Source organism: Siphateles boraxobius, unplaced genomic scaffold, assembly GCF_051911475.1.
Source record: "Siphateles boraxobius isolate OS27281-9 unplaced genomic scaffold, OSU_SipBor_1 29, whole genome shotgun sequence".
Taxonomy (NCBI): Eukaryota; Metazoa; Chordata; class Actinopteri; order Cypriniformes; family Leuciscidae; genus Siphateles; species Siphateles boraxobius.
In genome coordinates this window covers 17,004,421-17,030,509 of record NW_027508908.1, presented here as the reverse complement: position 1 = coordinate 17,030,509, position 26,089 = coordinate 17,004,421, and the positions used below count along the sequence as shown (strand labels likewise).

The 26,089-nt window shown below is 35.0% G+C and overlaps 1 protein-coding gene and 1 non-coding gene across 6 annotated transcripts; both read right to left on the bottom strand.

Annotated features, from left to right (window-relative positions):
• Nucleotides 1–44: 44 nt before the first annotated feature.
• Nucleotides 45–26,089, bottom strand: cd99 (CD99 molecule). Of its 5 annotated transcripts, none has more exons than XM_077246839.1 (14): nucleotides 25,797–26,028; nucleotides 18,562–18,591; nucleotides 14,197–14,265; nucleotides 14,015–14,044; nucleotides 13,366–13,407; nucleotides 9,140–9,166; nucleotides 8,974–9,006; nucleotides 8,258–8,305; nucleotides 7,063–7,143; nucleotides 6,189–6,224; nucleotides 6,023–6,046; nucleotides 2,668–2,775; nucleotides 1,672–1,722; nucleotides 45–993 (listed from the first exon to the last, which is right to left on the bottom strand). In XM_077246839.1, exons 1-14 carry the CDS (start codon nucleotides 25,855–25,857, stop codon nucleotides 965–967), a joined length of 669 nt encoding a protein of 222 aa, XP_077102954.1. In that variant the 5' UTR covers nucleotides 25,858–26,028; the 3' UTR covers nucleotides 45–964. The 5 variants fall into 5 exon arrangements, 4 of the variants coding, with proteins under 4 accessions (XP_077102954.1, XP_077102955.1, XP_077102956.1 ...); XM_077246840.1 differs by having other exon boundaries at nucleotides 14,015–14,046; nucleotides 14,205–14,265; nucleotides 25,797–26,026; XR_013207840.1 differs by lacking the exon at nucleotides 9,140–9,166 and having other exon boundaries at nucleotides 2,668–5,406; nucleotides 25,797–26,089.
• On the bottom strand, nucleotides 2,234–2,325 carry trnar-ucu (transfer RNA arginine (anticodon UCU)). The gene is given in 2 exon segments: nucleotides 2,234–2,269; nucleotides 2,289–2,325. It is a non-coding gene; the product is annotated as a tRNA-Arg (tRNA).

The window sequence follows — 26,089 nt, the reverse complement described above, 5'->3', positions numbered from 1 at the left end:
ATTCCCTTACTGTATAAGCAACATCAAAATACAGAACAATGTTCTAAATCCAGGAACCAATGGCTTTATTTTGGGAAGAACAACCAAATGCATATTCAAAGAAAAATAGTCAAAAAAAAAAAAAAAAAAGCAGACAGACAATAAATCATAAAGGCTCATTCTGTAGTTCATATTTCAATTAAACACATTAAATGCAAGCTGACTTGTGCGTATAAAATGGACAGTCTGACAGTGCAGTACATCTTGCTAAAGCAGTATTTACAATGGCTAAAACAGATTAATGAGAAGAAAAAAACAACTCTTTACCTTTTAATCTCAAATATATTCTATTTTAAATTAATTTAAATATAGAAAATGTAAATGATAAGCGAGTTGGCATCCCATAATTTTAAACTCATTCCATGTCAGTTTTATTTTAGTTGACATTTTGTCACCAGTCAATTTGATATTCATCAGCCTACATCATCATCATCTAAATCCATCCATCCATTGTCTGATTGTAAAAGAAGGCAGTCTATATTCAGATTACGCATGCAATGTTAGAACAAACAAAAAAGCAACTGGTGCATTCATCTGTAAACAGACAGCTTGCTTTACAAAAGCAAGTCCCTTATGTAACTTGCTGTACTTCTACAAAAATAGTAACAACTTTGTCCAAATAAAGTGCAGTATCTTACATTGGCACTTGAAATACTAAAAGACCAATAAAAACCATAAGTGACATATTACCTCTACCTCTTTCAAAGATAAACAATTAGTCAAGAGAAATGTTGAATACAGAAAAAAAAATGCATTACAACTTAGAAAAATCCAATAAAAAATAAAATCAACACATTATTTATTTTATTTTTTAAAATTTGCCTTAAACCAGCCTTTCATATAACGGATGTTTCCCACAGGGTTAGGCTCTCCATAACTGGACATGCTAGACGTATATTCTTTCAGTGCGCAGATCCAATTGCGGTTACGAAGAGCGGAGCAGGTTGCTGAGAACTTTGGGGGAGAAAAGAGTAAATTGTTATCTACTTGGTGAAACTTTAAAAGCTGCATCAGAAAGCAATGAAATCCATATAAAAACAACCTATTATCTTTTAAGAAAATATGTACAAAAATACGTTGATACTTTTCAAAATACTGAATACTTAATTTGAACAAAACTCTATGATTTAATACTGATAGCTGTATAAAAACCACACACACACACACACACACACACACACACACACACACACACACACACACACACACACACACACACACACACACACACACACACACACACACACACACACACACACACACACACACACACAAATAAATTAATTTATTCGGCAACAATGCATTAAATTGATCAAAAGTGACAGTCAATTTTTTTGTAAACAATGACAAATAAATGCTAACTCGCTATTCAAAGAATTCCCATTTCCACAAAAAAAATTTAAGCAGCACAACTGTTTCTTGTTCACCAAACCAGAATATTAAAATATTTTACAAAATATTATGTGATAATTTTAACTTGAAAAAATAAATAAATAAATCTTACACTACCATGACAAAATGTGTGGTTGGTATCCATGTTAATTGATTGGAACAATCACACATAACTTTGCATATGACGTGGGGTCAGAAAACATTTTCTTAAATTTGCTACATTGGCACTATCATGCTTACCTTGTGGATCAGACTGAGTACCATGGTTTTTGCCACTCTCTGGATCCTCCCCTATAAGAAAATTTACTTTTTAGCTTATCCCATGAAACAATTTTGGGTCCCAGTTTATATTAGGTATCTTTAACTACTATGTATTAATATTTAAATTAATAATTTGATACAATGCACTTATTGTGTGCATACATGTTTTTACAATGTACTTATACATTTTAAAAACACCTGCATGTAATTAAAGCTGTAAATAATCTCTGTATACATCTACAATTACTCTGTTGAACTTTCCCTTAAACCTTACCATACCACCAAACCTGTCGCTAAACTTACCCGTATCCCACCTCGATAGCAGCAAAAGTGTTTTGCAATACCACATCAACACAACTACTTTGTACTTATTTTTTGATGTAAGCGCATAGTAGCTAAAGACACCTAATATAAAGTGTGAGTCAATTTTGTTTATGGTATTTTGAAATATCAGTTTCTAAAGTTCAGTTAACACCATTCACACTTGGACAAAACACTGCTACTTGTGTTGTTATCCTTTTTTCATCATTTCCTCAAAACTCGACTCTGGTGGGACTCGAACCCACAACCTTTGAATCACTTCTCTAAGTGTAGCTTAGAAGTCCAATGCGCTATCCATTGCGCCACAGAGCCACCTGTTGAGGCCTTGAGGGCTTTTGTAATACAACCAGAGCAGTTAAACTGCCTGCCACGTCATGCACCCAACCCCCACTTCCTCTACAAGAGCTGCTGTGTTAGTTGAGCTAAGGTTAACCATGTTGTGGCTCCCAAAAGCATTTATATTGTGGAACAAGTTATTAAATGAGGTCAATTAGTTTGAGTAAAAAAAGTATGGTTTTGAAGTTAAACAGCTTATTTGTGAAGTATTTTTTCCTCTTCTCTTTTTAACTGCTTTGATAAGCAAGTCACATTAATCAAAACCAAGCTAGTGCTTGTATAAGGATTCAGAATCATGGATAAAAGTGTTGAACTCACCTCCTTGTACTTTGAAACACAGTTTCTTTTTCTGATAGGCAAAGTAACTTGAGACGGCACCGAGCAGAGCAACACCCACAGAACTGATGATGGCAGCCATGGCTCCGCCTGTGGGATCAATTTAAAGGGACACAACATACAAGAAAAGAGAAGGACAAGGGCTAGTTTCAAATTGCTTTTGAAGTGTACAATACGTTATACATATTTTTGTAATGGCTACATCAGTTATTAGTTGGAGCTTGATGACAAAACTAAAGAGACATGGGCATTTAACAAGAGGACAAGCAAACTGTGATGTTTTTGCCACTAGGGGGTGCAGCAGAGGTGTCCTATTCTCCACAGAACACTTGGCAAATGTTCCTGTACATTTTGTTCTTCAACTTGACGTGTAAATATAAGCAATAACAAATACAGTTTACAGCATGCATTCAAAATCAGAAAGAGGAGGTTCATAACACTGGAAGTAGTTAACTAACTACGCATCTGACATTGTGCAATTTTGATTAACTAAATTAGAAATTTAGTTGCAGAGTTGCTCTAATATTGCTGTCATGATATATGGTGTAAACATGCTGGGCGTTGACCTGATTAAATAAATAGAGGTTTCCAAACTAATGTTTGGAATTTCAGACCTAAAGCAAGATTTACCTAGCAGGTTTACCTCCCTAAACTTTAGGCAGCTAGATAATATAAGAGGCAACTAAAAGCTGGCAGGCCAGTGTTCTTCACACAAGCTTAATACATTCTTACCATGCCATTGTTGGATGAGTTGGGCGTGACTATATTATATGAATCAAACAGAGGGAATTCTCACATTTCACTTTATTAAAAAGAAAGTGAACACAAAAAGTTGAAAAGATGACAGAGAAAATAGCCACTTCTGTTGGAAAGAAACCAGACAAACTTAAGAAAAGAAAAAATGTGAGCCTGAAATACAATTGAGAACCAATAAATCAAAACGGACACCAAACAATACCAATGTTAAAGGCATCTATCATGAGAAACAAAACCAGACAATGTTGAAATATTCAATAGATTAACAGCAGTGAATGCAAACTACCATGCTCTTACAATAGGATGAATGTCTGCTATGTGGTAAATGAACATCACAAAAATGTGTGTGTGGAGGGGGGAGGTTGGAGGTTCGCAACAATGCAGTAGTAGAAGAACCATTTTCAGTTCCTCAATAATAGTGAAGAGTTCTTTAAGAAGAAAAAACATTTCTTGTGTGTGTGTCTAAACAACTCTTAACGACGATAAAGAACATTTTGTGCAAAGGAAAGTTTCTAAAGGTTCTTCATGGAACCATTTATGCCAATAAAAACAAAATTTTTAAGAGTCTCTTTTTAGACGAAAAATCAGTATATGGGGTAGAAAAAATCATTCCTATAGTGCCTCTGCTCTCTTTAAGATTCAGGATGGCATAATGACTGCATGCGCTAAAGCTTTCAGTTGTGACGCACACAAGGGCAAACATTTGCCAGTTTCAATCCTCTGGTACATCTGGTACGTCAAGTAATCCTAAAACCAAGTTTTAGTCAAAAGAGAATTGTGCTACAATGTTTCAACCTCAAATGTTGTTTTTTCAAGAAAATAGGTAATAAGATGTCTTCCATGAGCAGAGGAAAAGGAAGCAAAGTAATGGAATGCTCAACATGGCCTAGGGGTTAATTCCATAAAACCGAGCGGAGATAAGAAACGCCTTCTCAAACCCAGGCAAAACCAGTCCCACTGCTAGATCTATTCATTGGGGAAAACATCTGAGAATACCCTATGTATCTACAATGTGTCAACACAACAAAAGGGATGATAAAAAAGACTAGAAGTCATTAAGGATGTCCTGAGGAAAAAGTTGGACATCTATTGTAATTCCCACCCCTCTTTTTGATCTAAAATAACTGAATCACTAGTGTATTCTCTATTTCACAATCAGAATTATCATTTATTCGTACACTCTAACAGATTCATAACAATCAACTATTAGTGGCTTCCACCAACTGATTTATTATATACACTGCTGTTCAAAAGTTTATGGTCAGACTAAGTAAGCTTTTTTATGTTTAAGAACAAGTCTCTTATACTCACCAAGGCTGCATTTATTTGATCAAAAATACAGTAAAAACCATAATATTGTAAAAAATATTATTGCAATTTAAACTTTTCTATTGTAACATTTTAAAATGTAATTTATTCCTGTGATGCAAAGCTGAATGCCCAACAGCCATTACAGCAGCATTTTAGAATGATTTCTGAAGGATTATGATGACACTGTAGATTGATTTGGTGCAACATTTCTTAACATAGACTTATTGACCCCAAACTTTTGAATGGTAGTGTATAGGCTTTTAATAATCCTTACCAACATAAAAAGAAAACAGTCAAACCGGTCAGCAATACAATGAAATTAATTCCTTATTGCCAAATTTTCAAAACCAATGTGATCAATCTTGATCATGACCAAATATGCATCTCATCCATAAACCGTGAGCACCAGCAGCCCCGCCTTAAAACCAAACCATGTAAACAATGTTTAAAACCATTTCACCCCAACACAAGCAAATAATGTTACTTTACAAGACATTTAGAGCTCTGCCTTTTCCTCCGTTACATTCAGAAGTCCCCGAAACTGCTCTAGCAGGGGCTCTACTACTTGTATAAACCCGGCAATCCAGACACTGAGGCCTTCTGGTATATTATCGCCTAGCATCTTGATAAACTGGAGCCACTGCTGGTTTAGATCTGCAACAACAGGCAATCGAAGCAGAGATTTAGGGCACAGCCAGTGGCAGAATGAACAGTCAAATCTATCAGTCTTCAGATACTAAAAGTCCCAGCACATGATATTCACCACCCATTTACTATTCCAACACAGAAGAAAACAATCACCTAGTGGAAAAACCTCAACATGTACTGCCCACAATAATTGTTTTTGTCTGTTGGACCGCCCTGTCCTTATGCAAGAACTGTGTGACAGTTAGTCATCAGACTACCACTGTTTCCATGGTCTCACTCAATATTTAGGCTGAAACATAGGACAGACCCATTCTTGATTAAAAAAAAAAAAAATACTACAACTGAAAATAAAACAGAGGACATGCCACGGAGAAAGACAACATTGGCAAGTAAGCAAAGCTTCTGTCAGGACAAGCAGCTAGAAAATAGAGCATGAAAGAGCTGAAACAAAAACACCACCCAGAGGCACTAGCTCATATCAGTTTTATATTTCAGTGGACAATTTATCCTTAGGTAAACTCCATAACAGGCTTCATTTTGTGACAGACAGTTTTTCCAAAACAATTACTAATAGATTTAACTTAAGTACTATTTAAATAAAATTAGTGAAACTAATATTTACCTTGAGGTTGTTCAGAGGCACCGCCTAATGAGAAAATTACATTCAAATTATCACCCAGCAAATGAAGACATATTTATCTATTAAATATGTAAATGTTTTGTTACAGTAGATAAAAATAAACAATTATGAACTAGAGGGTAAACATTTGGCATAAGGAAATAAATACCGCTTTGATCATCATAACCAGGGTCTGCTCCTCCCCCTTTAACCAAAACCAAAAACCAGAGTCAGATTCACTCACAGCACTTACATAATTCACAGACAGTACTGTACATTTAGTTAGTTAGTTTTAGTTTATTTTGGTCAACTTCAAAATTTAGTAACATACGTTACCAAGTTTAGGTAATCGTAAATGTGTTTAGCATTTATTACAAATGGGTAAGACATAAAGCTTATATTTAAGTCACAGAAACCCATGGGAAACTATGGAAGCTTGTTTCTACCACAGAATAAAAAATAAAAAAGGTAATTGCGACTTTTAATCTAGCAAATCTAACCTTGCGTGATATCAGAATTGTGTAATATAAACTCTCAATTGAAAGTAATAATAGTTACAATTGAAAGTTTATATCTTGCAATTATGATTTTATAACAAGTTATATAACAAGTTGTTTGTGAGTTATAAAATCAGAATTGTGAGATAAAAACTCTGAATTCTGAATAAAAAAGTCAGTCTATTCCCCACAGAATTGGACTTTATAACTAGCAATTGTGAGTTTATATCATGCAACTCTGAGAAAAGTCAGAATTGTAAGATAAAAAGTCAAAACTGCCTGGCGGAAACAAGCTTCCATAGGAAAACCCAGGGAAGCATGCTGAATATAAAATATTGAATGTGGAATACGTTCCATGGCTAACTCTGTTGGTTCTATTTTCAAGAAAAAAAAAATCTAAAGTAACATATGAACAATGGTGACATCTGTCTATAATTTGCTGTGCTGCTGTAAACAGAGATTCAAACTTCAAATTGAAGACAACTTACAGTAATAAATCAAGCTGAAAAACTGATAAAAAAAGATTATGTAAAACTTGACACAAACCTCCACTTCTGCCTTTATCGGGCCTGTATTCACCATCATCATTCACATTAAAAAGGTCTTTGTCATCAAAATTTCCACCACCTAAATGAAACATGAATGCAAGATTTCACGAGAATAGCGGTTTAATGCACGAGTCTGACTAGGTACAGTAATCTTTCAGTTCCTCAGACTTTTTAAAGTGTTGATTTACCTAAATTAAATGTAATTAGGTTTTTGAATAAAGACTGCGATCTAGATTATAGTGAATTTAAACAAATATTCCATTAATGTATTTCCTTAAAAAAAAAAAAAAAAAATTTTATATATATATATATATATATATATATATATATATATATATATATATATATATATATATATATATATATATTATCATCAACATACATAAGCAATTTTGCCCCTGATGGACTAAATTTAAAAATCTGCACATAATTTAAATTGCAATTAAAGTCAAATTTCAGTTATTTTAAAGTTTATTTATAATCTAGCGTGCTTCCAAATTATGATCAAATTCTCATGTAGAAGATATGCATTTAAAATTTACATTTGATTTTTTCAATACAAATTTAAAAAAAAACTTCAGCTTCTCACCAGATTTTCCATCCAATCCAATTGGTCACTTGTGAACACATTACTAATTCCTATATAGTAATAAAACACAGCACACCATGGAATAGGGAGTGTTTCACACAGTGTTAATATGCTTTCCAATGGGGAAATTCCTCAACACCTCAAGGAATACATAACTGTGCTCATCAAGCCACGTCACAGGAACTTTCATATACAAGATTTATGCATGTTCCCTGGCTGAGTAAGAGGTTTTATTTTTTACTTATGCCATGCATTGTAAAATATTTTACATAATATGCAGCACTCCAGTTTTATCTCTCTGAAACAGTAAAATAGAACCCAAAAAAATTACACTATTACCAGCTTTTTTGAGACATAAGGGTGGTGCAAGACCCTAACAGATGCAAACAAACATGGGTAGAACTATATTTTTACTCCTGTTTTGCATGTGCATACTATGTACTTATTATAGCAATTACAATAACTAGGTACTAACCCCGAACCTGTCTCTAAACCTAACCTTAACCCATGTAGTTACCTTATATTACCAGCACTTTCTTGGGTAACTACACTGTAAGTACACGTACTGTAAAATAGTGTGTAATTGAAACATGTTGGAACATACCAGTTCCTCTCTCTTTGGGTGGGGCATCAGGTTTTTTGGGATCAAGATCTGTAGAAATAGAAAGTGTATCTATGTTTATTAATACAAAAGAAGAAATTTTGAAGATCTTTTTTTTTTTTTTAAAGAAAACCTATGGCATGATGTTACTCATTTAATAGCACCTTTAAAACAACCAGAACAGAAACAAACTATTTTACAATTGTAATAGCCATTAATAGCAAAAAAGGAGCTAGTAAGTTGTACCTTTACATTAATATCACATAAATGCCCAACATTTATTTTTTTGGGTTAGTTCACACAAAATTTAAACAAATGATCATACAAACTCTCATGTCATCCTAAACATATATGCACTTCTTTCTTCTGTGGAACACAAAATAACATACTTTGAAAAATATACTGTATATGTGTTTGTCCACCTTCTGAAAGTCAAAATGGTCAATGTTGTTTTGACCCCCTTTGACTTTTTCAAAGTATCTTTTTTTGTTCCACAGAGAAACGAAGTCAGAGGTTTGGAATGACATGAGGGTAAGTAAATACTGTGTTGTCAGTTATCAGCTGAGTATCTATGAATATAATGCGCCTCAAATGTAAACTGTATGAAGGATTGCAAATCTCTTAATTAAATCAAGAAATGATACTGGGGGGAAAAAGATTGTAAACAAGACAAAAACAGAAACTACAATGTTCTCGAAAAAAGCAACATTAATTTTTACCTGGATTAAGTGCATCGGACAGATCAAATGCATCTGAAAATGAAATCATCATGTTAATTTGTTTGCATTGCATTAGTAAGTTGATTAGTGTACAAAAATAACAGATTTAAAAACATAATTAAACTACAATGACGCGCGCGTGTGTGTGTACACATGTATATTTTACTTCCAGAGTCATATGGTTTATTTTTATCTGCAAATACAATAAAAAGGAACTTCACATTAAATTGTATTAACACACTCATTTACAAACAAGTAATAAATGAACTTAAATGAGCTCATTTAACTAAATGCACAATGGGTCAGTAAAACAAACATTACTACATAAACTGTTATCACTTTATTTTACAGTGTACTTACTATAGTAACAGTAAACTAGATGGTAAAGTTCGCAGACAAACTTTAAGTTGGCTTGGAAAAGCCTAGCCAGAAAGTTTGAAAAAGTTTTAAACTGTTCTAGCATGGTTTAACATGTTTCAAGTATGGTTTGCCCATTGCTAGCATGATTTAGCATGTTTTAACATGACCATGGATGGTTGGATGGATACATCATCAAGATTAGTTAGAAAGAAAGATTAGAGATGGATAGGAATAAAGAAATAAAAAAGAAAGAAGATTAGTTTAGAAAAAAACAAAGAAAGAAAGATTAGTTAGAAAGAAATAAAGATTAGTTGAAAATAGTTAGAAAGAAATAAAAATTAGTTCGAAAAAATAAAGAAATAAAAAGTAGTTAGAAAGAAAGATCAGTTTGAATAAAGAAAGAAAAAAAGATCAGCTTGAAAGAAGGTTAGTAAGAAAGAAAGCTTAGTTAGAAATAAATAAAAATAAGTTTGAAAAAAAGAAATAAATAAATAGTTAGAAATAAAGAAAGATTAGTTTGAAAAAAGAACGAAAAGAAAGAAAGAAAAGTAAAAAAGACAGAAGAATTAGAAAGGAAGAAAAGTAAAAAAGAATAGTGAGAAAGAAAGAAAGAAATATTAGATTAAAAGAAAGAATAGTAAGAAAAAAGAGAATAGTTAGAAAGAAAGACAAACAAAGAAAGAAAAAGATGGATTAGTTAGAAAGAAAGATAGATTAGTTAGAAAGAAAGAGATAGGTTAGAAAGAAAGATAGAATAGTTAGAAAAAAGAAAAATTAGTAAGAAATACAGAGAGATTAGTTTGAAAAAAGAAAAAAAAGTAAAATAGAAAGAATGGTTCGAAATGTTAGGAAAAAAGAAAGAATAGTTAGAAAGACAGAAAGAAAGATAGATTAGTTAGAAAGAAAGAAAGATTAGTTAGAAAACAATAAAGAAAAGAAAATGAAAATAGTTAGAAAGGAAGAAAAGTAAAAAAAAAGAATAGTGAGAAAGAAAGAAAGAAAGAAAGAAAGAAAGAAAGAAAAATGGATTAGTTAGAAGGAAAGATAGATAGATTAGTTAGAAAGAAAGATAAATTAGTTAGAAAAAAGAAAGATTAGTTAGAAAGAAAGATAGATAAATTAGTTAGAAAAAAGAAAGATTGGTTAGAAATAAAGAAATATTAGTTTGAAAAAAAGACAAGTACAAAAGAAAGAAAGAAAATTAAAAAAGAAAGAATGGTTAGAAAGAAAGTAAAGTAAAAAAGAAAGAATAGTTAGAAAGAAAGAAGGAATGGCTAGAAAGGAATAAAAGTAAAAAGAAAGATAGATTAGTTAGAAAGAAAGATTAGTTTGAAAAAAGAAACGAAAAGTTAAAAAGAAAGAAAAGTTAAAAAGAAAGAAAGAAAAAAGAAAGAAAGAAAGTAAAAAAGAAAGAATAGTTAGAAAGGAAGAAAAGAAATAAAGAAAGATTAGTTAGAAATAAAGAAAGATTAGAAATTAGAAGGAAAATAAAGAAAGATTAGTTTGAAAAAAACAAAGAAAAGTAAAAAGAAAGAAAGAAAAGTAAAAAAGAAAGAATGGTTAGAAAGGAAGACAAGTAAAAAGAAAGAAAGAAAGATGGATTAGTTAGAAAGAAAGAAAGACACATTGGTTAGAAAGAAAGATTAGATTGAAAAAAGAAAGAAACGAAAAGTACAAAAGAAAGAAAGTAAAAAAAGAATAGTTAGAAAGGAAGAAAAGTAAAAAAGAAAGAATGGTTAGAAAGGAAGAAAAGTAAAAAGAAAGAAAGAAAGATGGATTAGTTAGAAAGAAAGACAGATTAGATTGAAAAAAGAAAGAAACTAAAAGTAAAAAAGAAAGAAAAGTAAAAAAGAAAGAAAGAAAGTAAAAAAAGAATATTTAGAAAGGAAGAAAAGTAAAAAAGAAAGAATAGTTGGAAGAAAGAAAGAAATGTTAGGAAAAAAGAAAGAATAGTTAGAAAGAAAGAAAAAAGATGGATAAGTTAGATAGAAAGAAAGATCAGTTTGAAAAAATAAAAAATATCAGTTAGAAAGAAAGATTAGTTTGAAAAAAGAAAGAAAAGAAAAGTTAAAAAGAAAAGAAAAGATTGAAATAAATAAAACGATAGATTAGTTAGAAATAAAGATAAATTAGTTAGAAAGAAAGATTAGTTAGAAATAAAGAAATATTACTTTAAAAAAGAAAGAAAAGTAAAAAAGAAAGAATAGTCAGAAAGAAAGAAAGATTGATTCATAAGAAAGATTAGTTAAAAAGAAAGAAAGCTTAGTCAGGAAGAAAGAAAGAAAGAAAGAAAGAAAGAAAGAAAGAAAGAAAGAAAGAAAGAAAGAAAGAAAGAAAGAAAGAAGGAAAGAAAGAAAGAAAGAAAGAAAGAAAGAAAGAAAGATTAGTTAGAAAGAAAGATAAATTTGGTCTTAAAGCGGTTTGCAACAATTCTCCTTTCCCCCACAATGCATTGCATTACGTCACCTTGGGGAGAGAATTCACCAGAGCCTACCTTGAGAGCATTGAGAGTGACTAGAGAGACGAGTAGTAGATGAGAGTATTCAGATGGCGCAGATTATAGATACATAGATAAATACATAGATAGATAGATAGATAGATAGATAGATAGATAGATAGATAGATAGATAGATAGATAGATATGTAGATAGACAGACAGATATATAGATAGGCTAGTATATGCGGCAACTGCATATCCAATGGCGCGGGCGCCTCTGACGTGCGACCAACTCTACGTTGTCAATCTACCTACTATATATATTTCTATCTATTTATCTATCTAGCTGCTAGCTATCTATGCTAACGTTATGCTCTCTGGCTTTGTGCCTATCTCTCTCTATACCGCCCACACAAGCACCTGCCAAACACAGCGACAGACACGCGGCGGCTACGTTTGCAACAACATTTTCACCGGAGGAAGAGATAAACGCTTAGAAACACCCATATAGCTAGCATGAAGCCTTCTATTTCTAGATGACAAAGAAGAAGTTTACCAGTACTACGACACTATGACAAAGTTTACCGGTACTACTTATCTGAACTAACGTCATGATCACTGCCACTAGATATAAAGAAAACGTTGATTTTCCACTCGGTGCTCTTCAACAATGACAGTAAAAAAAAAAAGTGTGGTTATTGTGCACTGCTGCTCGTAGACTAGCTCCAGTGCTCATTGCTGCGTTGCTAAATGATAGCAACTCACCAGGACACTTCACCAACTCTCCACTCATTCTCCTCGGACAATGCATTTAATTGGCTTTGACGGCCATCAGTTCTTGGCAATTCCTCATTTGCCCTCTCTCACGTCTGGCAGGTTCGAAATTATACAGCTGCGGGCCATCATACATGTTGGCTCTTGCCACCTCTTCCTCATCCCAGTCAGTCGCCATAGTTCTAATACTAGGCTGAGGCTACCTTTCCTCCACTTCTCCCCAACGTGACGTCATCACCGAATTGCGTAAAAAACATAACGTTAATACCAAAAACGTAAAAGAATGGACCATTTTTGAGACATTTAAAAAATGATATAGGCCTACATATCTTGAGTGATTTATGTACCCATTAATCGACAGTGGTGGTTAACCTGCAACATGGGCTTTAAGGTTAGGAATAGGGCTTGGTTTAGGGTTAGCTGCATATAAGTATGCATCATTTATTGTTATTACTACAGTAACAACATGTAACGTGTAACAAGGACACTGTACATGTTACTCATTAATATTAAATGCATAATTATACTGTAACAACGAGACCTCAGAGGAACTCAACCTGTTTAACTTCAAGGCTCTACAATATTTGAAGACCTCACCCCCACCACCACTCACAATTTTTACCCAACAAAATAATATAGATCTTGGTAAAGCTAGAACGATGTATAATATGTCTATTCAAAATATCTGGATTTTTAGTTGTTTTAGCTTCTTTAAATAATATCAAGTAATTTTGAGGGCCCCCACTATCTTACAATAAAGTGTAACCCATGAACATTATACATAAAAATTACATAAACACCCCAGGATAATGATTTCTTACCATCTCCTGATTTGGGGGGGACCACAGCAGGTTTTTTCGGGTCTGTGTACAATAAACAATGGTCATAAAAAGATATTTTACTTTAAGTTTAGGCTCATTTAAATACAGTAACTGAAATGAAATGCCCCCCCCCTTATAATTCAATGAAATTCAACCACACAGCAATGGAATTTGATAAGTTGTCCATACCCCCCCCCCCCCCCCCCCAAAAATATTTCACTTAAAGTAAAAACTTAATCTTCAATGGTTGGGTTAATTTTTGCTATGTAGAGTAACACAATATCCATGAAGTTGTTATCTTGTTAACGTTTTTGTTATGTGTGTTGTCTTGATTTTCTGTTGCTGCTTCATTTCCCCTCTGGGATTAATAAAGGAAGTCTAAGTCTGATCAATATGGACTGGTGATCATCATACATTCAGTAGGTGAACTATCAGGCAGAACACCCCCACAACAATAATTATTATTATTTTTGGAACGGAAGTTAACTAGGTTTTATAATTATTATTATTAAGAACCATGTACTAATAAAGAAAATTAGAAGACACTTAACAAATTCAGAGGATTACTAACATGCATTACACACACAAAAAAATATTCAAAAAGAGTTTAAAAATGAATTGTGCCCATCATAAGCCCACTTAGTCTTACCTGAATCGACCGCATCTGACAGATCAAATCCTAGAAGAGCAAGACAAAACTATAAATTAGGTAGCAGTCCTGTTAGTCATTCTACGCATACTGCAATGTGCCTTAAACAGTCCATACTGTAAAATTATGTGCTCAAACATAATCCATTGCTATATGCAAAACAAACACACACAAAAACTTACCATTATCTGGATCTGAGTTTTTGGGTGGGACTGGTTTCACTGCTGGTTTCACCGTTGGATTTGCAGGAGCTTAAGATCATAATATTGTCAATTGTTGGAAAATACAATATGAGTGACATACCAGAAAAAGTTAACAAATAAACAAGGATGGAAGTATGGTATTCCACATTTGATACGTAAAAAAATAAGGTGGATAAAGTATTTTTTTTTTTAAGAGTGTGTGCGGCCATTTGCAAATTGAATGTGCCTGGCTTCTGGTGTCATCCGCTTCCAGTTATTTTTAGCTGTACAAAAAAAGCTTGTTATGCTGCTTGATATTGCAAACTGGTACTTCTTACCCTATTATTTTAATGTATTGTCATAATTATAGACACACTGGCTCGTAGCGCAAATAGTTTTACAATTTGCCGCACTTTATTCTTCTCGTTATTTCCTCATAGCGGCTAATGAATCAGAAGTCTCGCACATTCACAGGAAATAGCTTGCTTCCACGTTGAAAAATAAGGTGGACATGGGGCTTGATAATAAGGACTTTAGGATGGCCCGGGCCAGCGTGAAAGACGCTCGGTACAGCTGATGGAATTGTCACTTGGCCGATCAGTGCTGCGTAGTCACAAAAGGTTATCACTTGCACGTGTTTTTAAGTTCTGTCAATTTAAGCATTCACGTTACTTTTAACCATGCAGATTCAAGCCAAAGAAGATGTGAAAGAGAACTCCATTCTGTACTCACGCTCTGTTTTCTGTGCGCCCAGTAGCGGTATTAACTTTAAGTGGCAAGGCATCTTACTCACAGAAGCCATTTGCTCACAGAAGATAGTGGCATGGATTGCGTCATGTGCGTCAAAATCGTAAATATTTAGTGATTTGTTTTTTAATTGATGCACCGAAATGAAAATTCTGGGCCGAAACCGAAAATTTAGGATGCACTTGGCCGAAAATCGAAACTGAAGCCGAAAATGGCTTATTTAAAAAACTTATACTAATAAATATATATGTATATATATATATATATATATATATATATATATATATATACAGGTCCTTCTCAAAAAATTAGCATATTGTGATAAAGTTCATTATTTTCCATAATGTAATGATAAAAATTAAACTTTCATATATTTTAGATTCATTGCACACCAACTGAAATATTTCAGGTCTTTTATTGTTTTAATACTGATGATTTTGGCATACAGCTCATGAAAACCCAAAATTCCTGTCTCAAAAAATTAGCATATCATGAAAAGGGTCTCTAAACAAGCTATTACCCTATCATCTGAATCAACTAATTAACTCTAAACACCTACAAAAGATTCCTGAGGCTTTTAAAAACTCCCAGCCTGTTTCATTACTCAAAACCGCAATCATGGGTAAGACTGGCGACCTGACTGCAGTCCAGAAGGCCATCATTGACACCCTCAAGCAAGAGGGTAAGACACAGAAAGAAATTTCTGAACAAATAGGCTGTTCACAGAGTGCTGTATCAAGGCACCTCAGTGGGAAGTCTGTGGGAAGGAAAAAGTGTGGCAAAAAAACGCTGCACAACGAGAAGAGGTGACCGGACCCTGAGGAAGATTGTGGAGAAGGACCGATTCCAGACCTTGGGGGACCTGGGGAAGCAGTGGACTGAGTCTGGAGTAGAAACATCCAGAGCCACCGTGCACAGGCGTCTGCAGGAAATGGGCTACAGGTGCCGCATTCCCCAGGTCAAGCCACTTTTGAACCAGAAACAGCGGCAGAAGCGCCTGACCTGGGCTACAGAGAAGCAGCACTGGACTGTTGCTCAGTTTTGCATGTCATTCGGAAATCAAGGTGCCAGAGTCTGGAGGAAGACTGGGGAGAAGGAAATGCCAAAATGCCTGAAGTCCAGTGTCAAGTACCTACAGTCAGTGATGGTCTGGGTTGCCATGTCAGCTGCTGGTGTTGGTCCACTGTGTTTTATCAAGGGCAGGGTCAATGCAGCTAGCTATCAGGAGATTTTGGAGCACTTCCTGCTTCCATCTGCTGAAAAGCTTTATGGAGATGAAGATTTCATTTTTCAGAACGACCTGGCACCTGCTCACAGTGCCAAAACCACTGGTAAATGGTTTACTGACCATGGTATTACTGTGCTCAATTGGCCTGCCAACTCTCCTGACCTGAACCCCATAGAGAATCTGTGGGATATTGTGAAGAGAAAGTTGAGAGACGCAAGACCCAACACTCTGGATGAGCTTAAGGCCGCTATCGAAGCATCCTGGGCCTCCATAACACCTCAGCAGTGCCACAAGCTGATTGCCTCCATGCCACGCCGCATTGAAGCAGTCATTTCTGCAAAAGGATTCCCGACCAAGTATTGACTATTGGGTGCATAACTGAACATAATTATTTGAAGGTTGACTTTTTTGTTGTTGTATTAAAAACACTTCTTTTATTGGTCGGATGAAATATGCTAATTTTTTGAGACAGGAATTTTGGGTTTTCATGAGCTGTATGCCAAAATCATCAGTATTAAAACAATAAAAGACCTGAAATATTTCAGTTGGTGTGCAATGAATCTAAAATATATGAAAGTTTAATTTTTATCATTACATTATGGAAAATAATGAACTTTATCACAATATGCTAATTTTTTGAGAAGGACCTGTATATATACACAGTACAAAACCTAAAATATTTTCAACAATAAATATAAATAATAATAGCAAATAATATTATTCTTCAAGTTTTATGTTCCATCAAATAAAATAGTTTTTAACAGTTGTGCAAAAAGATCCACAATTAACTGAATAACTGCACACAAAATCACAGAATGGCAGTGGGCCTCTATTCTGCTGCTGCATGTAACAATTTTTTACTTACATTTTAAATTGCTGTGCAAAACAATGCAAACCAACAGTGCAAAAACAGCACTAGAACTTAATCCAAACTCAAACAACATGTAAGCCTATGTAGCCTTAGGAAACACAGTTTTGCAGTGCTACGCAAATTTTAATGTAACTGCTATACACACAGAAAATTGGACTGGGGGTCTTACATGCGCTTCAGGTGGCACACTAGCACACACACGCAAGGTCTCTCGCTCTCTCCCTGTCTGGCGTGCGCGCGCTACACGGTTTGGAGCACGAGCTCTTGCTCGCTCGCTCTTCCAGGAGATTTGAACTAATTTGCGGGGATCAGGGAGCCGCTATCAAGATGCGGGAGACATACCTATCTTTCGGTTTACGTTGTCGGCTGTTATTTTTTTATTTCTGCCTGAAACCGATAATGCCATTTTCGGCCGAACATTTCGGCGGTTAGTTGACTATTTTTTTTTTTAAAACATCAATTAAATGTATTTACAAATCTGTATTTTTTTCAAACATGTAGTCAGTTTGTAATATAATACCAGTAGGCTACTACTTGTGTGTATGTTGTAGATCACGCAAAATGCCCATTCTAGGAAACACATGGAATAAATTTATCACGGGTCACTACGAATAGCTACTGCATCTGTTACTTGAAACGTGTTTTTTTTTTCTTTTTTTCTTTTTTCTGATGCTGCGTACAAGCTGGTAGGTGTCAGTATATGAAAATGTAGCTTAGGTCAGCGCAACATAAACCAAAATATATGAGAGTTGAGGAAGATCCACAGGAGGTCTATTTGTTATTTGTTTGTGAATTAGACAGGAGCAACCAAAACAAGAAATCAGAGTCTGATATTCGGTCACACTTGAGATGAGGGTCCAATTCTCACTATTAACAACTCAAACTCCTAATTACTGCTTATTAATAGTTAGTATGGTATAGTTGTTAAATTTAGGTATTGGGTAGGGTTAGTGATGTAGAATATGGTCATTCAGAATAAGGCATTACAAATATGTGCTTTATAAGTACTAATAAACAGTCAGTTTCCTAGTTATATGCATGCTAATAAGCAACTAGTTAATAGTGAAAATTGGACCTTAAACTAAAGTGTTACCTATTGATTTAAATAAATGTAGATAGGCCTATAATTGAATATGTGGTTAGTGGTTCTCATATATGGCTTTAATATTTTACAATTATTTTTATGGAATTATGTAATACATTCTTGAGTGAACTATCCCTTTATTGTTAATACCGTCTCTCTGCGTGCATAGAAAACAGATTGTGAGTACTGAATTAATTTCTCTTTTGATTTTCTCTTTTTTTAGAATACAATGATACATAGGTCAAAACAACAATAAAACTTTTTTATTTATTCATTTATTTATTTTTGGTGGGGCCAATGACCATTTTGGCAGGGTAAGGAAAATTTGAACCACAATTTGAAAAAAAAAATTTTTTATAATACTTATTTAACAAACAAAAATGGGCATGCATAAAATGGGCCATATACAGTGAAGACAGAGTAATCTTTACTTACAGTCATCAATAGCATCAGACAGGTCAAGTTCTGCAAGAAAACAGTTGTTATTTTAATATTTAGTTTGAACTAGAAAGCATATCTAGTGGGTAGTGGCTTTCCCATTCAAAACTCAATTTTAAAATCTAATATTTTAACTGAAACTAAGAAAAAAAAACTGGCCTAAAGCTGCAAATAAACTTGTCAATAGAGGATGCATCCAGCTAATTCAACAGAACTCATTTGATTCACTAAGTAATGTATATTATATATAATGTATATTATATCCAAACACAGCAAAATGTTCATTAAAATAACAGCCCACAATGCCTAATGAAATTTCATAAAGAGTTCAAATGGAAACCAATTAGCCAGATTGGAGTTGACTTGTGCAATTTACATGTGGCTCCACATCTCAGAGCAAAACCCATATAAATGATGCACATCGAACTAGGGCTGGACGATATGGCCAAATTTTATATCACGATATATTTCTTAATTTCGGTCGATACAATATAATTCCGATATCGATATGAACAATATAAAAGCCTCAGAAAAACTGCCAAGAACGCCAATAACAGATGTCTGTTCCTACAATCTTCTGAAAAATGAATTTGCCAAGTCTATGAAATCTGCTGGAGTCTTTCGCTACTGCACCATAACAAACTACATGAAGCAATGAAATAACCCATCATAACAATAATATTCTCTTCTCAATACCTGCTACAAGACTATGAAAGCATATGGGTAGCAATATTCAGTTTGAAATGTAATATGTAAAATGGCAATGCATTTCTGTTTTTAAATTTACATTTGACATAACATTTGTGCAACATTTGGTACACAAAATGGGGGAATTTTTTTCCGATTTAAATCCCATTTCCTGCATTTACATAAATTTAGGGACTATGGTGTTACAAAATCCAAGAAATAATTAAGTTGATTATAATGATAAATTCTGCCAAAAATAAAAGTAGGCTACTAAACTATGTATAACAAAAATATGTCTTACTTTTTTCAAGACTTGAGATAGGCCTAATCATTTTATAAAGTCAAAAATGTTCACCATTAATGTTTTGTGTGTAAATAAAACTGAAATATACAGAAATTGAATGATGTTATCAAATAGTCTGAACTGCATAAATTATAAATTAAATATAGATTAATCCTTATTAAAGCTACACACGTTCTTTAGACAAGACCAGTGAGTAATTTGATCTGTTCCCCTTTGTTCTTTGGTTAACTTAACTGACAGACAGAATTGGCTGCTGTCCCTTTAAGATCTGTCGCTGATGAGATGATCTTACGCATTTAATTTTCTCATTTAGGCTACTCTTAACTTTCATTTAAGATTCTATTTAACTCATTTAGACTGTTCTGATGAGGATACAATTGACAAAACGGACATTTTGGCATAAATGTGTGTGTTATTATTCAAACGCTAAAGAAAGAGAACTGGATTCTGCGCTTCGTGTGCGTGTGTGCGCGCGCGTCAGGACATTCACGGGGAGCGATACCTGCTCATTAGAACTTTCGGTGAGCTATTTTTAGAGTGTGGACACGACGTTCCTGGCCGCGGACGCGCGCATCGGCACAGTCTATCTCCTGATCCTCCTTTGATGTGTTCCCGCTGCTAGTCGGACTCGGCAGTCACACTCCGGCACATTTTGCAGCACGCTGAAACACCGAAACACCACTGAATTTATACCACTAGATTAGTCTTTCCTCTCTTATCAACTATTTCGTCTGCTTTCTCCTCACTTGTGGAAGCTCGTTCAGTCACATTTGCATTCTAGTCAGCTGCAAATATGGCTTGACCCCAAAAAAATTCTAACAAAAGGTTTCTCAGTGGTTTACAGTATTATCAGATGTACTTAAAAACATACTGAAAGTTTACCAAAGTTTGACTCCAAGAAAGGCCCTATTTTCAAAATGGCGGCTGTCAGGTCCTTAAAATGACCATTACTCCTTTGTATTCCTCCTAGACCAGGAATACTGGTGCCTGATACATGTTTTGGCCATGTAATATTATAAATAGCATATTTGCATGGTAGATAAGTGATTTCAAGCACAAATATATATTAAAGCAATTGGTTACAAGCATATTTATGTGAAAAATAAGTACAATTTCCCTTAAGTAATTGCATATTTCTCCTTTCTCATATCGTTTTGCCTAGTGTTGGTGGTTTCTGTGGTTCATGTGGTTCATAACCATTCTTTTGATTCCAATAATGAATAAATTCATTAGAACTGTGTGGCACTGTAAAATTAGTCAAAACAGGGCTGCCACGTGAAGGCTCAGTACCGCTAACCCCTTTTATTTTTTTGTGTTTTATTTTTTTTATAATGTTTTTTTTTGCCTTTTGATTTTTGTATTTTTTTAATACTTTTCTGTTTTATTCAGTTGTTTCCTTTTATTCTGGTTTATTTTTTTTTCTACTTTTTTGTATTGTGACCTTCACTAGATTTACCATTAGTCGTCACACTCTTCCTCCCATAGAGGTTGATTATAGTGATTCTCACAATTCCCAACTTGACATGGTCCACAAGCAGGCATGCATGGTAGTCCATATGCCCTGCAACTGCACCGTTGTGTTTGGCAGGCAGTTGTGCAATTACAGTGGATCATCTGCAGGAGGCTTTGTGGGGCAGCAGTCTTACTGGTCATAACTGGCAGGAACCGGTTGTCCACCAGTTTTCATCCCCAATCCACTGTGTTCATGTCACCATCCTTTCCAATCCAAACCATGATCTGGAAGTAAACTCTTTGGCAGTGGTATTTGGTTGAGGACTCAGTTGGAGGCAGACGTTCTTGGTAATGTGTTGGTAATGTGGTAATGTGGTTGGTAATGTGTCTCCTTGGTATGATACAGTCCTTTCTTCGCCCTGGAGTGATTGCTGCTATGATTCCCATTCCGTGAAAGGTCCCCTTACCATCAATAGTAAGGAAGTTGTGGTCAACATTGTCCCCAGCAAAAAGAAGTGCCATGTCCAGCACATCTATGTCATCCGCTAACATATCTGGGGCTACTGAATCTGCAGCATTCTTTTCAAAACGCAAAACTTCCTTGTATGATGAAGCAAATCCCATTCAATGAAGGGTATCCACCAGGAATTGTGACCGATACATATGATGTGCCTGCACTGCAACGCCAAGTTGTAATGGAGCTACCACAGCACGTGGCCGTGCTGCCTGGACAATTGCCTGTCCAATTCCTGCAACCTTTCGGCGGGTCTCCATACACACAAATAGACCATTCAAAAGTGTACGGAGAGTCTCAGGAACAAACGAAAGGGCAGAGTCAAGCTCAAGTGACTTTGTGCTCGGATACTGATCCGTAACGGATGGGACATTGGACTTGATACACTTTTGATCAATCGCGCAGCTGTTTGAATGATCGCTTGTTTCTGGGATTCCTCATCCTTTTCTTGTTCGCTGAAATAAGATCGTAGTATTTGTGATGTCTTCTCTCTCATTGTCACTATGTCATGGAGGCCTTCCCCTTCAGTGAAATGTACATTGTCCTGGTACTGTTCCCTCAATTTTCTCTTGAGGTATTGATTTCCATATGGTTCAGAATCCGGGTTTGTCAGAGATTCCTTCATTTTTTCACAAAGATATGTAATTGTCAACTGTTCCTCATCATTACTCTTGAGGTAAGAGCAAACTTTCATGAATGCCTGGTCCTGATCTTCATTTTTGGGCCGGCCAGACTTTCTGCGCTTTGCCTCTGGGTCTTTCTGGAACTGTATCGGTATGTTATATCCGTTACGAAAACTACTACTGCATAAGTGGTGGTAAACACAGTCTGCAGCATGTAGATCCCGGCCATAATACTCAATCCTGCCTTTCATAGTGAAAGCCCATTGATCCGCACGATTGTCACAACACTCAAGAATGGACTCTGCGGAGCGTATCAGTCTTAACACTACTTGTGTCTTTACTTCCATGTGTTATCGTAGTCCCACAGAAAAGACAATCGGTTTGGCTGTTGAAAGGACCAGTTGCTACTCTGGCACTTCTTTTTGGTGGCTCAGCTTTATTCTCTTGTTGGATTTTAATATCTTTTTTATTTATGTACTTCTGTCGACATTTTGAGTGTAGTATTTCACCAGCGGAAATGTGTATGTCATCGCCTCTTTGTACACTTGCATTGTTGATTCCATCAGCTCCCTTCTGATGAACCTCAACCACATCAGAGCCATCTCTTAAGTTTTTACAGCAAATGGGGCAAGTTTCTTGGTTTACAACAACATGACTCATGGTCAAAATTGCATTAGGAGTGTACATTTTCCTCAAGCTAATTCAACAATGTCAATTGCTGAAAATTGTGAATTTAGTTTTGTTGGGTTTAGTATAATGCCCCCTTTATACTCGAAAACATCTATAGAGGATGCATTACATATGTATTACCTTATTCAAATTGAAATGAGTGACCATTTTAGAGGGTTCACACACAGGCCTCTGTTCGGGCTAATTCAGAGTTTTTTATGATCTAAGTTATACAAATCCAATTTAAGTTACTTTTGGGCTCAATAATTTTTACATTGAATGCCAAGTCTGTGTTTTAGCAAAAAAGGGTACGTGTCCAAAAACACTTGCTGAGTAGGAGTTACATGACATAGGCTAATTCGTTTACATATCTGGTTCACCCCAAACTAAGATAAAACCTTACAGTAATCTCACAAAATCATGTATTCCATAAGTTTGTAATCATGTCAGTGCAATTTAGACAAGTCCAATGGATTCATAGACCCAGAAAACATGGGGTTAGACACCAATATTACTTTGCTAGGTCAAATAATGAAGGAGTTAGGATATTTTAAGGGCTTCCTGCCCATCTTGGACGCCATCTTGAAAATTACGCCTTTCTAGTGGTCAAACTTTGGTAAACTTTCAGTATGTTATTTAGGACACCCAATACAACAAAAAACAGCTGAGAAACCTTTTGTTAGAATTTTTTTAGGGTTAGGTGTTTTTTTTTCATATATGCAGCCGCCTATTCCGGTCAGGGGCGCTCATTCTGTGGCTGAAACTTGGCGCTTTATATTGAGTGGCTGCGTGTCTGTGGTGTACGTCATCAGGAAAGTAGCCAATTGTGTTCTGCTCTTTCTGACGGCTGCGCGCCTAACGTCAGTCAGTGACAAATGCTGCTATGTATATTGAAATATCGAAAATGTGTTTAAAAATCATATCACCGTTATCGAAAAAAAAACATATCGCGATATATATTGATATTGAATTATTGTCCAGCCCTACATCGAACTCAAGTCAAGCAACTCAAATGAGTTAAGGTAATTGTTTTCACAAAAGCATTTCCAAATATAAAGGCTCCTGCAAAATTACTCTTGTATGACCCCCAAACAGGAAGACACAAAAAACTAAAACCACCTGAATGAGAAAGAAATAACCAACTAAAAAAATAACCCAGTCTAGTTCCTAGAGGGTAAAAGTGCTGCTGACTGAGCAAAATGATTGAAATTTGACAGTTCTATTTTACATAATAACCCCCCCCCCCCCCCCACCCAAATATAACCTGTATTGTAGCCTATACTATATTTGTGTGTTGTACTGGATTCACATTGTGACCAAACCCTCCCATCTCTTAGTAGGCCTATACGAAGCAAAACTAAACAGAATTTTTTGTATAAATATATGAAAAAAAGATGTACACTGCACGACACGCGAAGGCATGTGTTTGCCACACGCAACACCACAGAGATTGCATCCTGTGGCTTATGTTGCTATGGCGATGTATTGTTTTCATTATGGTCTAGCACAAACCATGATGACTGGTGGTTGAGTCAGAACTGAAACCAGAGATCCTTTCATCTGGGTAGATGTGTACGCAGTCAACTTAAATTGCATAAAAACTACATTTGGGAAAAACTACACTTAATGTAAAAGTTCAGGAAAAGTATAGATTCAGGCAAACTTGAGTAATGCAGCCATGTATTATACATGACATTCATTTAAATTTGGGCATGTCTGATTTTCCTTATGATGATCTTCTGGGGGTTATGTGGGCCTACATTTGTCCTATCATGTTGATCTCGGAGCATTTCTCATCACCAAAACCCTAATAATGACTATTTAACTGATCTTAGATCATGCCAAAACAAAACTGTCAATGCATCATTCAAAACAAAGAAGAGTGCCTTTGGATTAATAAACTCAATGCTTCCACCACAGGAAGTATGGGTCAACATCATGGGATCAATTATTTTTAGAACACTGTGACCAAGGCAACTTAACTGCTGGAAAATAAGTTTCTGTGGTTGAAAAGGGTTTTTTTCTGTGACCTTCAACATCTTAGATGTTATCTATCTTGAGCAGCTATGGGAGATATAGGCTACTAAAAAAAGTTGTTTTAAGTGGTTATTTGTATGTTTTATCTTTAAAAACGTTGAGAATAAATGTATTGCCATTCATAAGCTTGTGTAAAAAAAAAAAAAAAAAAAAAAACATTAATGGAATGGCATTACATGGCACCATGCGTCTGCCAGTAACAAGCACTGTTAGGATTTACTGTATTTAAAGTTAGAACAAAAGACTTAAATGACAAGACAGTGTATGGTTCATAAAGTTTGTTTCATTAATAAAAATGGGAAAAAAAATATTGCTCTGTGAGGCAAAGAGGAGCTACAGCCAAACTATTTAAATTAGCACGTAAACTCTGGTTTTCAATGCGTTGCAGCTAAATTACTGACATAAAACATTTGAAGTTGGGAATAAATAAAATTGAAATTGGGAAGATCAATAATCTCAACTTCTGTACCTCTGCTTTAATTTTTGGACATACTTTTAAAAATATTAATATATGTTACCAAAACAATCGTCGTATCTTTGTTCTCCAGCCATTTTCCCATAGGCTGGTGAGTCATGCGCGTGTATAGCCTAACTAAATGTATCCTACCCATGTTCTGGCACTTCAAAAACATTCAATATTGTATTTTGGTTTGAATTATATTCAAACACTCAACATTTCCCGTATAATGCATCAGAGTAACGTTAAATAACTGGGCTAGACTACCAGAAAACTAATTTTACTCCTCGCTTCAAATATAATTTAAGAGCGATATAGCCTACGAGTGACGACGCAGTTTACAGCAGGGCGTTTAAAATGAGGCAAAAGGCGACGAGTCTTTTTCCGTTGTTATTTTATGGATTATATATAGGTCTACGTCCCCAGTGCAAGAAATGTAACGAGCGCTGTTACCAAAACAAAATGTAAATAGGTTAGATCAGACCATACCTTGTGCTCTCGTTGCCGCAAGACTTGCCAGAATAAGTAGAATCCACGTGAATGAAGTCATCTTGCTTTGAAAAGATGTAAGATTTAAAAGAAACCTAGTAGGCTTACAATGGAGTGTTTTTTTTCTCTCTCTCGAATATAGCCTATGACCGCTTTACAAGACTTTACCGCTTTAGCCTACAAGACACTAGAAGTTCTGGAAAGGAAAGTTGACTTATGTTACCCACCCCTCTGAGTGATGGAAGCGCCAACCAATTGCTATTCAACAGTTTAGCTCTCTCTGTAGTTTAATA